The 17,582-nt window shown below is 42.3% G+C and overlaps 1 protein-coding gene across 1 annotated transcript in view; it reads right to left on the bottom strand.

The window, feature by feature from the left end:
* The window catches only part of LOC132894622 (AT-rich interactive domain-containing protein 1B-like), a 657,256-nt gene that overhangs the window by 93,959 nt on the left and 545,715 nt on the right, over positions 1-17,582 (bottom strand). Inside the window, exon 10 of the mRNA XM_060934699.1 lies at positions 8,239-8,345. Within this exon, the coding sequence (XP_060790682.1) occupies positions 8,239-8,345 (107 nt within the window). The remainder of the gene's footprint in view (positions 1-8,238; positions 8,346-17,582) is intronic.

Raw genomic sequence — 17,582 nt, 5'->3', positions numbered from 1 at the left:
AAACTTAAAAATCTTAGTTGTCACATAAACTCAAAAATCCTGTGCAGTACGGTAAGTTGCCTTGAATTTTTAAGTTGGCGTAACTTTTTTTTTTTTACAGTGAGGGAAACATTTAAATGTCTTGGAATGGTAATCAAAGCCCAGACCTCAATCCAGTTCAGAATCTGTGGCATCACTCAAAGCCGTTTTGCCTTGAGGAATGGGCAAAAATCCCAGTGGCTAGATGTGCTAAGCTAATAGAGACATATCCCAAAATACCTGCAGTTGTAATTGTAGCAAAAGGATCTATAAAATATTGACTTTGGGGGGGGGGGGGGGGGGGGGGGGGGGGGGGCGCATACTTATGCACACTCCAGATTTCTTTTTTTTTTATCTTAATTATTGTTTGTGTCACAATAAAACAATTTGCACCTTTAAAGTGGTCGGCATGTTGTGTAAATCAAATGGTGCTAACCCTCCAAAAATCCATTTTAATTCCAGCTTGTACTGCGACAAAACAGGACAAACACCGAGGGGGATGAATACTTTTGCAAGGCACTGTATGCCTCATGAGTGGTCTTTTAGAGAGAAACATTTTTCCAGCATTTTTCTCCTGTTGTCATACCCCTCTGCTCATACACCATCTGCATCACAGAAAGACACCCCATGTCACTGACTTGCTGTTTAAACACAGAAATGTGTAGCTCCAGTGATCAGATTTTAGAAACCCTCAGCCAGATGGCAGCAGGTTATCTGTATATCACAGGCTGTGCGGTCTTTTTCATGTCTTCGTGTTGTGTTTAAATGCGAGGCAATGGAGCGCTGGAAAGATGTTCAAAGCTCATTGGAGTGTTATAACAGACACAGCTTGAATAAGAGCTTCTTAGGAACTTGACTGACACAGACTTTGTTGATGAGTTTGTCACGCTTGTAAACTTTATTTATAACAGCGTACAATGGTTCACATGTTTATAATAATCCGATCGTCTACAGATAATATGCACGTATATGTAACAGTTATTCCACGAAATTGAGTCGTACATGATCTATAAGCCGTGTACGACGAGATGGAGCGGAATAACTCTTTTATTCTATCCACATTCTCGCCTGGCAAGCCAGACTAAATGTGGTCTGGTCTCGGTCGTAGACATTTCCGAAGGGTGTGGGTAGGAACAACCCGTTGTCTTTCAAACTGTCTCTGTGCGTATAGGCCAACGCTCTGACCAATCAGCGCAACAGTGACTGTGACGTAGTCAGAGCGACAGAAAGCAAAGGGGGAGCCAGCTGGTAGATCAGACTTTTGCCATAGCTAGTGGGCAAAACAGCGAAAACGTCCTTCTTGAAAAGGAATGAGCGGAGAGCCTCTTCCTGCTCATGTTTCAACGAAAACTCCAAGTCTAATTCTTCTAAAACTGATTCCAAAGCGGAGTCAAACGAGCGCTGTTCAATAGCCGTAGCCATCTTTCCTGTTGTGCTTTCTCCAGCGTCGCGCAGCTTTGTCGTCACTCCTGCAAAAGCCCGCCCAAAGAATCCAAACAAAAACCTTGCGTTGTGATTGGCGGGCACGATTTGATGCCCGGGGTGTGTTGTTGATATGGTCCGAGGCTAGACCCACTCGTAGGCAAAAATATTTTTGGCCGCTAGGCGGGTGGGTCTAGTTTACTAGGCTATCCACATTCACTGGATTTGGAGAAACAGAGCATTTTTATTTTTTGCAAATCTGATAAATAAAAACTTGATACGAAACGTCCGACAAAATAGTTTTCGCTTAGAATGTAAACAAACCGGCGAAATGACAGGAGCAATTTGTGAAAAATGCAATTATAATAATGCTTGAAAAAAAAGATACCTTTTTATCATCAAATACTTTCATTCCAAATTTTGTTGCTTTTTTTTATTTCTGGGGTTTTGTTTTCAAGTAGAGTTTTTACAACCCTGATTCCAAAAAAGTTGGGACAAAGTACAAATTGTAAATAAAAACGGAATTCAATAATTTACAAATCTCAAAAACTGATATTGTATTCACAATAGAACACAGACAACATATCAAATGTCGAAAGTGAGACATTTTGAAATTTCATGCCAAATATTGGCTCATATGAAATTTCATGACAGCAACACATCTCAAAAAAGTTGGGACAGGGGCAATAAGAGGCTGGAAAAGTTAAAGGTACAAAAAAGGAACAGCTGGAGGACCAAACTGCAACTCATTAGGTCAATTGGCAATAGGTCATTAACATGACTGGGTATAAAAAGAGCATCTTAGTGTGACAGCGGCTCTCAGAAGTAAAGATGGGAAGAGGATCACCAATCCCCCTAATTCTGCGCCGACAAATAGTGGAGCAATATCAGAAAGGAGTTCGACAGTGTAAAATTGAAAAGAGTTTGAACATATCATCATCTACAGTGCATAATATCATCAAAAGATTCAGAGAATCTGGAAGAATCTCTGTGCGTAAGGGTCAAGGCCGGAAAACCATACTGGGTGCCCGTGATCTTCGGGCCCTTAGACGGCACTGCATCACATACAGGCATGCTTCTGTATTGGAAATCACAAAATGGGCTCAGGAATATTTCCAGAGAACATTATCTGTGAACACAATTCACCGTGCCATCCGCCATTGCCAGCTAAAACTCTATAGTTCAAAGAAGAAGCCGTATCTAAACATGATCCAGAAGCGCAGACGTCTTCTCTGGGCCAAGGCTCATTTAAAATGGACTGTGGCGAAGTGGAAAACTGTTCTGTGGTCAGACGAATCAAAATTTGAAGTTCTTTATGGAAATCAGGGACGCCGTGTTATTCGGACTAAAGAGGAGAAGGACGACCCAAGTTGTTATCAGCGCGCAGTTCAGAAGCCTGCATCTCTGATGGTATGGGGTTGCATTAGTGCATGTGGCATGGGCAGCTTACACATCTGGAAAGACACCATCAATGCTGAAAGGTATATCCAGGTTCTAGAGCAACATATGCTCCCATCCAGACGACGTCTCTTTCAGGGAAGACCTTGCATTTTCCAACATGACAATGCCAAACCACATACTGCATCAGTTACAGCATCATGGCTGCGTAGAAGAAGGGTCCGGGTACTGAACTGGCCAGCCTGCAGTCCAGATCTTTCACCCATAGAAAACATTTGGCGCATCGTAAAACGGAAGATACGACAAAAAAGACCTAAGACAGTTGAGCAACTAGAATCCTACATTAGACAAGAATGGGTTAACATTCCTATCCCTAAACTTGAGCAACTTGTCTCCTCAGTCCCCAGACGTTTACAGACTGTTGTAAAGAGAAAAGGGGATGTCTCACAGTGGGAAACATGGCCTTGTCCCAACTTTGAGATGTGTTGTTGTCATGAAATTTAAAAATCACCTAATTTTTCTCTTTAAATGATACATTTTCTCAGTTTAAACATTTGATATGTCATCTATGTTCTATTCTGAATAAAATATGGAATTTTGAAACTTCCACATCATTGCATTCCGTTTTTATTTACAATTTGTACTTTGTCCCAACTTCTTTGGAATCGGGGTTGTATTTCGTCCTCGGTTGGTTCAGCAACACGCTCCACCATTTTGTTTTTCTCTACTCACGGTATGTGAGCTGATATCCTAGTAGTAGAATAGCCAATCAGAGCGCAATTGCTTATATCCAGTGTATGTGGATAGAAAAATAATCTAATATACCACGCACTGAGAGGCTCTGTTTGAAATCATGGATTCTCTGAGATGACCGGCATCGTACTATTTTCTGAGAGATGCAGTTCTATGCCAGTCACTGAAGAGAATCCATAATTTCAACCAGAGCCTTTCAGTGTATGGTATATTAGATTTATATCCCTCATCGAAAAATTCCAAATTAAAAGTGTTAAGATTGCATCTCGGCATAAACTCACTGGAGGCAGCCATGTTTGTTGTTTACGCCGGAGCGAACTTCGATCTGCGCACATCCAGTGTACTATGCTATTGCCTGCATCGCTAGGTATGATCATGATCCGTAGATCTACACACACAGAAATGCTTGCGGAGCAACAGCTGGGACCCGAGTCGGCTGTACAGCTTGAAATTGTGACATCAGTTCATGGTATATCCAGGATAGACCATGACTGACTCATAACATATCGGGTTTTTTCTTTTTTTTTTTTGACGTCACATGACACATTGCTTGATTAATGGTGGAACTATTTTACATCACGTGAGCCATCCTTGGCCAATCCCTGCACGGGAATTTTTTGATGAGGGATATCAAGCAAAATATATTTTCTTGCTGATAGTGAGAAAGCACTGAAATGAAGCACTACACCCAATGAGTGACTGTTAGATTTAACCAGTGTTGAATTTGGAATTGAAATGATTGAATGTTAGATTTAAAGCTGCATTAAGTGATTCATGTTAGTTTTATAGTTTTATAGATTTATATTAGCCTTATTGCTGCACAAGGTAATTCATGTGTTAAGACTTTATGATTTTAATATTTTAGAGCTTTTTAAGATCCTTTATTATTTTAAACTATTACATATACTAATAATACTAATACATATACTATAACAGGGGCGGCACGGTGGTGTAGTGGTTAGCGCTGTCGCCTCACAGCAAGAAGGTCCTGGGTTCGAGCCCCGGGGCCGGCGAGGGCCTTTCTGTGTGGAGTTTGCATGTTCTCCCCGTGTCCGCGTGGGTTTCCTCCGGGTGCTCCGGTTTCCCCCACAGTCCAAAGACATGCAGGTTAGGTTAACTGGTGACTCTAAATTGACCGTAGGTGTGAATGTGAGTGTGAATGGTTGTCTGTGTCTATGTGTCAGCCCTGTGATGACCTGGCGACTTGTCCAGGGTGTACCCCGCCTTTCGCCCGTAGTCAGCTGGGATAGGCTCCAGCTTGCCTGCGACCCTGTAGAAGGATAAAGCGGCTAGAGATAATGAGATGAGATGAGATACTATAACAGTGATTTTAAACTATTCCTGTGTAACTTGACCTTCGTCTAGGGGAGAAGACACTTCTTTGCTAGACTAAACATAGTGTCTTTGTTTAAAATTGTCGTAAAAAATATCTCGCGCTTTGTCGTGCGTAAATGCTGAGTTGCTGAGTTGTTAAGAACATCCGTTGATATGAAATATATACAGGACATTTTGCTTATGATTGATCCAAAGTTTCACTCGCACACAAACATATTGATGGAATTAAGATGTGATTTGCTCAGTCCAAGGTTTACTAACCTAGCCACAAGATATACGCACACACATAACACACACACACATTCCACACACACACACACACACCCACCCCTCTTCACGCCCGCCAAGGTCACAGACATACACATATTCACACACACACACACACACACACACTCTTATTCATACACACACACACACATACACACATTCACTCACACACACACACACACATTCGCATACAGACACAACACAGACACAGCTGCATTTAGAGAGATAAACGAATGTATAAAAGTTTTTGTGGATGTTTCATCTTTGGTGAAAAACTGTGAATAAACGGCGGTGAAACCAATCTCTGGGTCTCTGTCTGTTTTTCGCGGTGTTTTGCCCCAGAATTCTGCAGGTGGCACGAAGGCATTGATCTTGAGAGGTTGACCGTTCCACCTGGGGGAACCTTTCAGTGAGTGAGTGAGTAAACAAACAAACAAACAAATAAATAAATGGTATGACTACTTCTGAAAGAATTCAGCTTTTTTTTAATTTTAGTTGATAGTGAATGTGTTTTAAGGTGTTTTATTTGAAGCACACTAGTTCCAGGTGTCTATAGTACACTTCCGTCAAAACAAAGTGACCCTGGGGGCGTAGTGGCTCAGGTGGCTAAGGCGCCATACCATAAATCCAGGGACCTGGGTTTGATTCTGACCCGAGGTCATTTCCTGATCCCTCCCCGTCTCTCTCTCCTGCTCACTTCCTGTCCTGTCTACACTGTCCTATCCAATAAAGGTGAAAAAAGCCCAAAAAAATATCTTAAAAAATAAAAGTGACCCTACAGAACATAATAGAAGTGGGTGAAAATACAACCTTCAACAGTTTCTGATCTGGTAATGTGCTGTTTTGGTGTGATTTGCAAGAAGTTCTGTACTGAGACAAATATGCAACTTTTCACTGCTGTGGTATTAAAAATCCCTACTGTTTTCTCAGATTTCTCATTTTTAGCCTTCGGGGAAACTTCTCACCACCTGATCTCTGAAACTATACATGTATGCATCCTAGCATGGAGTTGACAAGTGTGTGTGTGTGTGTGTGTGTGTGTGTTTCAGACAGAAACAAAGCACAAAGATGCGTCTGAGAGCGTAGGAATGAAATAAGCCCCGCCCCCAGGAAAAGTAGCTACCATGATGAGTCAATCTCTTCGAAGGCCAGCCCTCTACTTTTTTAAAATACACCAATAACAAAACATTACTTTGGTGTGAATTGTCAGAAATGATCAAAATAATGGAAAATACACTTTCAACTCGTGTGTCATGTTAATGTCGGACTCGGTGTCAGATTCTATTCCTCAGAATGCACCAGAGTTGTAGTTGAGTCACTAAACCTCGAGTCCGAGTCCAGTCTCGAATCCTCAGTGTTCAAGTCTGAGTCATTAAAGAAGATTTCGAGTCGAGTCCGAGAACAAGACTCCAGTCGCACCATGTGACGGTGGCTGTTGCTGCCTTTATGTGAAAGCGTCGCTGCTACTGTGTCGGACTGACGTTCCTGCTCGACTGCCTCGTTTTAGTTAACAGGCTACAGATAAAAAGCTTGTTCATCACTCAGCAAGCCCCGCCCACTATCAACAGGGCAAAGAACATGAGAGAAGGTTAACACTAGCTAGTTCATCGCTCAACAAGCAAGCCCCGCCCACTATCAACAGAGCAATGAACATAGCGTGTCGCTTCCTTCTCTGGGTGGAGTCTCGCCAAATGACTATTGAAGTTCGAGGTCGTCCCCGTCGTCTCCTCGATAGTTCTTCTACATATGGAACACACAGCAGTGCATTTTTCTCCACTGCACGAGAAGTCTGTATAAGCAAAGCGGACAATCCTAGCGGCGTTCTGTCCAGGCATTTTAGCGCCATAAACGTTAGTTTGTTCCTGAACATGACGTATGTACAGGTGAATGTGCACTCTCTTGCACGGAATTAGGATAAAAATTAATGTAGCTATAAATATCTTATGCCAAGCATGTTTCAAAAAATAATGAAAAAATCAGAGTATTCGTCTCCAATTTATGAGTCCGAATGCAGTTAATGTATGAGTCCGAGTCATCAGTGCTCAAGTCCAAGTCAAGTGATGAGTCCTTAAAATTAGGGCATGAGTCCTGGACTCGAGTATTATAAGCCTGGAATGCACTGCAGCCTGCAAACATGGACTATGCTTTTCAAAACACTCACTCATCATCATGCTCAAGTTCTCCGGATTTCTAATCAAGCATGCCTGGACTCACGCACAAACAGTACATAAGAATACGCACAAAATACTCACTCAATGCGAAGTATTGCTCAATGTTGATCCACTCACCTCACATACCAAGCCTGGCTTTCTTTTGCAAGTTTATCTGGTTTTTGACTTTGTTCTTGAACTTTTTTTTTTTTGTTTTGCCCTCATTACTTTGTTTGCTGATCGCTTATCCCTCTACCTGTTTCTGACGACACTACTGTTTGATAATTTGAGATTTTGAAAACAAGAGTCATCAGGAGATGACATATCCCCCCGGCCCCCACATGAAACCCTACTCCAAATTTTCCGAAGTTAAATCGGTTGCCATGGAAATACGGAAAAAATTAAAATCCCAGAAATCCCAAAATGTCAAAAGGCACAACTCCTTTTTTTTTTTTAGTTTTTATGCTCCGGAGACTAAAATGTTTACAGACGGACAGAGAGACGGACGGGCAGAGCGATAGCTACTGTATATCCCCCCCACGTTATATGCCGGGGGGTTTATAAAGCACTTCTTGCAACTGTAGCTGTCTCTGCTACCTGACATCATCTTTTCATGACATATTTTTTATAATTTGCAGTTACCCTTTAAAAAAAAAAGAGTAGCAGAGCTGAGCAGCTCAGGGAGTAGCACTAATTAAACTCGTGAGACTGCATGACAACATCGTGACACACATTTTGTCAAAAGTAACTTTGAAATTATATGTTTATTATCGGTCTAAAACATATTTTAAAATTACAAACTCCACCTTTATTTCCACTAAGGTGCTTAATTAAAAGACAAACACTTTACACACTTTCACAGGTATATTCGGAGTGTGAACAAGTCAATCTGTACCTTTGGGGGTTTGTGAGGTTCGGCAACCGGCATCACTTCCTCTTTACTGCTGGATTTCTGCTTGGAGTCTGGCGGCATCGCCACCTCTCCACCCTCACCCATGGGGCCTATTGAAAAAAAAAAGACAAAACAGGCAGTAAAAACCAAGTGTCAGTATTTAATCAGCTCATCACACGCTGCATCATGTATTAGGGTTTCTCAAACGTTTTGCGTTCAGAGATCTCTTATGGTGCAAAAATGTAATCAAGTCAAGTCAAGTTTATTTCTATAGCGCTTTTAACAATAGACATTGTCGCAAAGCAGCTTGACAGAATTTGAATGACTTTAAACTAGTGCTGTCAAAAATGTCGCGTTATTAACGCGTTAACTTGACTCAATTTTAACGGCGATAATTTTTTTATCGCGAGATTAACGCTCTGTGACATGATGCCACGCCCCGCACAGCCAGAGTCCTCTGCCCTCCCCCGAAGAGCCAACGGTGCTCGGCTAAGGTTTCGTTTTCCCATCGGCGGCTCCAGCCCCACTTTGCAGTGGCTGTGACAAGACGTGTTATACTCTGCAATTAAAAAAAAAACAACAACATTGGTACAACCAGTGTTCGAACTATGCCGATATTTTCGGGGGGTCCCTTTTTTCCCTTGGGGGGGTGCTTGCGCTTGTCTCTCCATCGCGCGCTCACTTCGGATATGCAAATGCTTCCCGTTACACACGATTGCTATGTCAATAAACATCATTTTGACAATATTTTAGAGACCCCCCAACATTTCCCAAATCATGTTTTCAAGGGATCTCATGTCTGTTTCAGGGGATCTCGGATCCCCCGTGTACCCCCGTAGTTCGAACGGTGAGCAAGCGCATTCACTTTTTTATGCTGATAAGAGAATTACATGGTTTTTCATGTGACAAAAATCTCATCTCATCTCATCTCATTATCTCTAGCCGCTTTATCCTTCTGCAGGGTCGCAGGCAAGCTGGAGCCTATCCCAGCTGACTACGGGCGAAAGGCGGGGTACACCCTGGACAAGTCGCCAGGTCATCACAGGGCTGACACATAGACACAGACAACCATTCACACTCACATTCACACCTACGGTCAATTTAGAGTCACCAGTTAACCTAACCTGCATGTCTTTGGACTGTGGGGGAAACCGGAGCACCCGGAGGAAACCCACACGGACACGGGGAGAACATGCAAACTCCACACAGAAAGGCCCTCGCCGGCCCCGGGGCTCGAACCCAGGACCTTCTTGCTGTGAGGCGACAGCGCTAACCACTACACCACCGTGCCGCCCTGTGACAAAAATGTGCGATTAAATTGCGATTAATCGCGAGTTAACTATGACAGTCGTGACATTAATCGCGATGAAATATTTTAATCGCTTGACAGCACTACTTTAAACACGAGCTAATTTTATCCCTAATCTATCCCCAGTGAGCAAGACGGTGGCGACGGTGGCGAGGAAAAACTCCCTCAGACGACATGAGGAAGAAACCTCGAGAGGAACCAGACTCAAAAGGGAACCCATCCTCATTTGGGCCACAACAGACAATCACAAAGCCCTTTATGACTGTAGCACAGATTTATTTAATAATACGTCTGTGCAAACATCAGGCACATTAGGCAAAATCATATTTAGTGACTTGAGCCATTAGAGCTTTAATTCCTGAACTTTCCACGCACAGAACCCAAACTACTTACCCTGTGTTAAAAGATTCAAAACATTTTGCCAAATTAACGGCGCTTTTCCTTGTCCTTAGATTCAAGCCGACATTATTGTTTGATACTTGTTTTTTTTTTCTTTCTTTGTTCAAGTTGCTTTGCATTAGATTATGGAAAGAATAACACATATTATTCTGTCCACATTCACTGGATATGAGCAATCATGCACTCTGATTGGCTGCTCGACTACAAGGATATCAGCTCATATACAATCCCTGTGCCTGAAATTGCTCACTCGTTCACTACTCCCTACTCCCTATAAAGGGAATTACTATATAGAGGACTATATAGTGAGCTCATTGGTAAAATGAAAAAACTCTTTCGGACACTACTCCGTCGCGCTGGTATTTACGTCATTATTGTCGCACAATTAAAACGTGCCAGATCAGTCGGCCGGTAGGTTTTTAAAATAATAAATACATGCGTATGTTTTTGTGATAAATCCATATTATACTGAGCGCATTTCCCACATTAATCAATACAAAGTACTTTGTGTCTGCTGCATCTTTCAGTTCTTTTAAATCAAGGCTGAATACTTTCTTCTTTGCTGCTGCATTTTATTAAATCAAATTTGAGACTTTTAATTTGATTTCTTTCAGCGCGACCGCAATGCATGATGGGATGTATTGCTTTGGTTAGTGAACATAGTTGTACACTACTTTTCGTGATGCATTGTGGGATACTTTGAGCGCACTATATAGGATGTAAATAATCCTCGCTAAGGTTTCGGACAGCACTACAAAAAGGCGTCCTCACTATATAGTGCCCTATATAGTGAGTAGGGAGCGATTTTGGACACAGGGTAAGAGTAGAGAAAAATAAAATGGTGGAGCGTGTTGGTGAACCAAGAGAAAACGAAATAAAAACTCGACTCAAAAACAACCCCCCCCCCCAAAAAAAAAAGCCACAAAATACGGAATAAAATATTTGATGGTAAGAATATATTTTTTTCAAGCATTATTATTATTACAGCATTTTTCACAAATTGCTCCTGTCATTTCGCCGGTTTGTTTACGTTCTAAGCAGAAATGATTTTGTCAGATGTTTTGAATAAAGTTTTTATTTATCGAATTTGCAAAAAAATTTAAATAAAAATGCTCCGTTTCTCAAAATCCAGTGAATGTGGATAGAATAAAACAGTTATTCCGCTCAATCTCGTTATACATGGATTATAGCTGACTCAAAGCTACGCGCCTCATCAGCTATCAGCTCATGTACGACGAGATTGAGTGGAATAACTGTTAAATATCTCATCTCATCTCATTATCTCTAGCCGCTTTATCCTGTTCTACAGGGTCGCAGGCAAGCTGGAGCCTATCCCAGCTGACTACGGGCGAAAGGCGGGGTACACCCTGGACAAGTCGCCAGGTCATCACAGGGCTGACACATAGACACAGACAACCATTCACACTCACATTCACACCTACGGTCAATTTAGAGTCACCAGTTAACCTAACCTGCATGTCTTTGGACTGTGGGGGAAACCGGAGCACCCGGAGGAAACCCACGCGGACACGGGGAGAACATGCAAACTCCACACAGAAAGGCCCTCGCCGGCCACGGGGCTCGAACCCGGACCTTCTTGCTGTGAGGCGACAGCACTAACCACTACACCACCGTGCTGCCCTACTGTTAAATATGTGGAAAACAAAAAAAAAGTGTTAAAAAAAAACAAAACGTTTCATATTTTGGATTCTTCAAAATAGCCAACATTTATCTTGATAACTCTTTGCATACTACTGGCATTATCTTAACCAGCTTCATGAGTTAGTCACCTGGGATGCTTTTCAGTTAACAGATGTGACTCATCAAAAGTTAATTAGTGCAATTTCTTGCCTTCTAAATGCATTTGAGATCAAACAGTCAATAGTAAATAATAACAATACAGTAAATAGCCCTATTCAACACCACAACTGCAGTAATCCATACAGTATTATGTCAAGAACCTCTCAACTAAGTAAAGAGAAACGACATTCATTATTACTTTAAGAAATGAAGAAGTGTCGTTTAATGAATAAAAATAAAGAAAAAGTGTAGTGGTTAGCACTGTCGCCTCACAGCAAGAAGGTCCGGGTTCGAGCCCCGTGGCCGGCGAGGGCCTTTCTGTGCGGAATTTGCATGTTCTCCCCGTGTCCGCGTGGGTTTCCTCCGGGTGCTCCGGTTTCCCCCACAGTCCAAAGACATGCAGGTTAGGTTAACTGGTGACTCTAAATTGAGCGTAGGTGTGAATGTGAGTGTGAATGGTCGTCTGTGTCTATGTGTCAGCCCTGTGATGACCTGGCGACTTGTCCAGGGTGTACCCCGCCTTTCGCCCGTAGTCAGCTGGGATAGGCTCCAGCTAGCCTGCGACCCTGTAGGACAGGATAAAGCGGCTACAGATAATGGATGGATGGATATTGAATTAGAAGGTGTGTCCAAACTTTTGACTGGTACTGTATATTAATAACAAGCAATGAGACAAGTTAAACCAATCACATTTCTCGGCCCTGACTGTGGACCGTCCTGAGGCTCGAACTCCAGACCCCTGTTTTCAACAGAACCAAGGATCAGATCTCTAAACCACTTCCTGGCTTGAAAACAGAGTTCATACTTCACTTATTGTACCAAAGGGGAAAAACGTGAGTGCAAAAATGACCTAAAATGAGGTGCCAGTCCAATTCAGGATCCCTTTCACACACAAATTCACTCTTAGGACCAGCAACGCTGAGATCATTTGGCACACTGGCACTGTTTACGCCACAGTGCCATGTTTCGAGAGCACTAGCTCCGAAGTGTTGTCTGAATTCAATCTGGCGTCTGCTTTGCTGCTGTCTCCTATATACTGTTTTCTATAAAGAAAAGTCAAACAGTAAATAGTAAAGAAGTTAGTGAGGATGTGATTTCAGACGGCGTCATTTTCGATAAGGAGAAATGCAGCGACTTCATTTACAACTTCGTTTTGCGGCGCTGGTTTGGCAGTCAGAGCTGCTAACTCTAGAGAAATGGTGTCAGTGCCATGTTGGTGCCGTGTTTCTCATTGGAGTGTGCAAGTGTAAGAGTGTGTGTGGCTCCCAGAGGGCCAGCCAGCACAGAGTGTGAGCATGATAATCTGGTCAAAGCTCTTCTATGTTATCACCTCAGGGAATGTGGCAGAGGCGCTGTACTAGCACACTATCACCCAATTCAGCTCCGGTCTCTATTTATAAATGGCGCTTATTCTTAGCAGAGTCCACAATTCTGCAAAGACAAGTGGCTATTAATCAATTCGTGAGAGTCACAGTTTGGTCAGAAATGGCATTTTCTCTTCCTACGAACGCAATCAATTAGCCGAACGTTTGCTGTACCCGTATGTGGCACGGTGGTGTAGTGGTTAGCACTGTTGCCTAATGGCAAGAAGGTTCTGGGTTCGAGCCCAGTGGCTGACTGTGAGGGCCTTTCTGTGTGGAGTTTGCATGTTCGACCCGTGTCTGTGTGGGTTTCCTCCGGGTGCTCCAGTTTCCACCACAGTCCAAAGACATGCAGGTTAGGCTAATTGGTGGCTCTAAATTGACCTGTGAGTGTGAATGGTTGTTTGTCTCTATGTATCATCCCTGTGATGATCTGACGACTTGTCCAGGGTGTACCCCGCCTCTCGCCCATAGTCAGCTGGGATAGGCTCCAGCTTGCCTGCGACCCTGCACAGGATAACCGGCTACAGATAATGGATGGATGTTTGCTCTTTGAAATTTGCTTCTTTAGTTTTGTACTGGAGCGATGAGGCAAATTTACGAAGGCTCCGAGGCACCAGTTTCACATCTTGGAACCTCAAAATCCATTAATGTGTTTAGTATCTTAAATACACATATCTATATGGTTTCTAAAATTGTATGCGATCTATAACATTGATCTTAGCTGCCGTTTCAAAGCATTGCATAATGCAGCACGACATCATTCAAGCATCAGATTCTGGTATTGCTTTGAGTCCTTGGTGGTATTTCCATTAGTGATATGACCATGGAACAGCTGCTGTCCAAAGTCTGAACGTAGGATTACATGAGGGGGGAGTCAAACGAAAACCGTAACAGTGTGACATAGATTAGGATTGAATCAATTTATTTATTTATTTATTTTTTACGCTGGAGAAATGTTAAGCACTGGAACACTTATAATGAACAAAACAGGGACAGTGGATAAAAAAATAGTATACTTTTGTGACACCTACTTGCAACGCAATGCAAGATTATATACGTATATCCATCCATTATCCATCCATCCATTATCTCTAGCCGCTTTATCCTGTTCTACAGGGTCGCAGGCGAGCTGGAGCCTATCCCAGCTGACTACGGGCGAAAGGCGGGGTACACCCTGGACAAGTCGCCAGGTCATCACAGGGCTGACACATAGACACAGACAACCATTCACACTCACATTCACACCTACGCTCAATTTAGAGTCACCAGTTAACCTAACCTGCATGTCTTTGGGGGAAACCGGAGCACCCGGAGGAAACCCACGCGGACACGGGGAGAACATGCAAACTCCACACAGAAAGGCCCTTGCCGGCCACGGGGCTCGAACCCCGACCTTCTTGCTGTGAGGCGACAGCGCTAACCACTACACCACCGTGCCGCCCTCGCTTCATCTCATACTGAAAAAAATGAGCAACCTTTAATTGAAGCAAATTTATTCAGAGTGAAACAAATCCCTCGTTAAGAAATTATTATTTTCAACAAAAGCAAACGTGCCACTATTACTGGCGCCCCTAAAAAAATCCAGTGAACACAATGTACCCGAAGCATATTTCCCGTTTAAATTGTACAGTATTTTTGAGTTGTTTGGAGTGTGTAGGAACTTTCAAACTGGAATCCATGACTTCCTGATTAACTGGGGAACAGATATGAGGTGACACAGAGGTCAAATTCCCTTACCCCGTGTCTGAAATCACTTACTACTCACTATATAGTGAGTTCGCCATTTTGTAGCACTGTCCAAATGTATAGTGAGAATTATTACACCCTATATAGTGCACTCATAGTATCCCACAATGCACCGTGAAAAGTAGTGTACAACCAGTGGTCACTAACCAAGCAATGCATCCCATCATTTGCGCTGAAAGAAAAAAAAAAGTGTGTTGGGGTGAACGGACGGAGGAAGAAACATGTTATAAACGGGCATTCAAGTACAATTAAAAATAGTAAGAGAATAGAAAAAGCTAAAATAGAATAAGACGGATAAAATACAAGAATAAAAGTTAGAGTGCAGAGCGAGGAATTAATCAAAAGCCTCAAATTTGATTTAATAAAATGCAGCGGCGAAGAAGAATGAAAGTATTCAGCCTTGATTTAAAAGAAGTGAAAGATGCAGCAGACACAAAGTACTTTGTATTGATTAATGTGGGAAATGCGCTCAGTATAATATGGATTTATCACAAAAACACACGCATGTATTTATTATTTTGAAAACCCACCAGCCGACTGATCTGGCACGTTTTAATTGTATAACAGTAATGACGTAAATAACGGCGCGGTGGAGTAGTGTCCGAAAGTGTTTTCATTTTACCAATGAGCTCACTGTATAGTCCTCTATATAGAATTCCTGAGATCGTGAGTAGGGAGTAGTGAACGAGTGAGCGATTTCGGACACAGCCTTAGTCATCTACTGTAGCAACATGGGAAAGGTAAGAGAACACAAACTGAATTAGGGATAAGTGTGTTGACCTTCATAAGTCAGGGAATGGTTCTAAAAACAAAAAATACAGTGGGGCAAAAAAGTATTTAGTCAGTCACCAATTGTGCAAGTTCTCCCACTTAAAAAGATGAGAGAGGCCTGTAATTTTCATCATAGGTATACCTCAACTATGAGAGACAGAATGAGAAAAAAAAATCCAGAAAATCACATTGTCTGATTTTTAAAGAATTTATTTGCAAATTATGGTGGAAAATAAGTATTTGGTCAATAACAAAAGTTCATCTCAATACTTTGTTATATATCCTTTGTTGGCAATGACAGAGCTCAAACGTTTTCTGTAAGTCTTCACAAGGTTTTCACACACTGTTGCTGGTATTTTGGCCCATTCCTCCATGCAGATCTCCTCTAGAGCAGTGATGTTTTGGGGCTGTTGCTGGGCAACACGGACTTTCAACTCCCTCCAAAGATTTTCTATGGGGTTGAGATCTGGAGACTGGCTAGGCCACTCCAGGACCTTGAAATGCTTCTTACGAAGCCACTCCTTCGTTGCCCGGACGGTGTGTTTGGGATCATTGTCATGCTGAAAGACCCAGCCATGTTTCATCTTCAATGCCCTTGCTGATGGAAGGAGGTTTTCACTCAAAATCTTACGATACATGGCCCCATTCATTCTTTCCTTTACACGGATCAGTCGTCCTGGTCCCTTTGCAGAAAAACAGCCCCAAAGCATGATGTTTCCACCCCCATGCTTCACAGTAGGTATGGTGTTCTTTGGATGCAACTCAGCATTCTTTCTCCTCCAAACACGACAAGTTGAGTTTTTACCAAAAAGTTCTATTTTGGTTTCATCTGACCATATGACATTCTCCCAATCCTCTTCTGGATCATCCAAATGCTCTCTAGCAAACTTCAGACGGGCCTGGACATGTACTGGCTTAAGCAGGGGGACACGTCTGGCACTGCAGGATTTGAGTCCCTGGCGGCGTAGTGTGTTACTGATGGTAGCCTTTGTTACTTTGGTCCCAGCTCTCTGCAGGTCATTCACTAGGTCCCCCCGTGTGGTTCTGGGATTTCTGCTCACCGTTCTTGTGATCATTTTGACCCCACGGGGTGAGATCTTGCGTGGAGCCCCAGATCGAGGGAGATTATCAGTGGTCTTGTATGTCTTCCATTTTCTAATAATTGCTCCCACAGTTGATTTCTTCACACCAAGCTGCTTACCTATTGCAGATTCAGTCTTCCCAGCCTGGTGCAGGTCTACAATTTTGTTTCTGGTGTCCTTTGACAGCTCTTTGGTCTTGGCCATAGTGGAGTTTGGAGTGTGACTGTTTGAGGTTGTGGACAGGTGCCTTTTATACTGATAACGAGTTCAAACAGGTGCCATTAATACAAGTAATGAGTGGAGGACAGAGGAGCCTCTTAAAGAAGAAGTTACAGGTCTGTGAGAGCCAGAAATCTTGCTTGTTTGTAGGTGACCAAATACTTATTTTACCAAGGAATTTACCAATTAATTCATTAAAAATCCTACAATGTGATTTCCTGGATTCTTTCCCCCTATTCTGTCTCTCATAGTTGAAGTGTACCTATGATGAAAATTACAGGCCTCTCTCATCTTTTTAAGTGGGAGAACTTGCACAATTGGTGGCTGACTAAATACTTTTTTGCCCCACTGTAGCTACTCGCCTGAAAGCGTTCATTTCTACTGTTAGGGCAATAATAATAATAATAATAATAATAATAATAATAATAATAAGTGTTGCCAGGCAAAGCAAACCTCACCTAGTAGCACTTATTTTAATGTTATAAAAACTGATTCAATCTCACAAGTGTGGTCTCTGTTCTTTCAAGGTCACTAATACTAATGAGAACATTTTGTTTAATAAGTGTAGTGTAAAGATTCTAAATATCTGCCCAAAAGCTAAAAAAAAAACCCTTACAAAACTTTTTAGATTTTTCAGAAGGACCAAACAAAAGCTGT

This window comes from Neoarius graeffei, chromosome 11 (genome assembly GCF_027579695.1).
Source record: "Neoarius graeffei isolate fNeoGra1 chromosome 11, fNeoGra1.pri, whole genome shotgun sequence".
Taxonomy (NCBI): Eukaryota; Metazoa; Chordata; class Actinopteri; order Siluriformes; family Ariidae; genus Neoarius; species Neoarius graeffei.
Note: the sequence above shows the minus strand (reverse complement) of the source record. Positions and strands in the feature narration are given on the sequence as shown.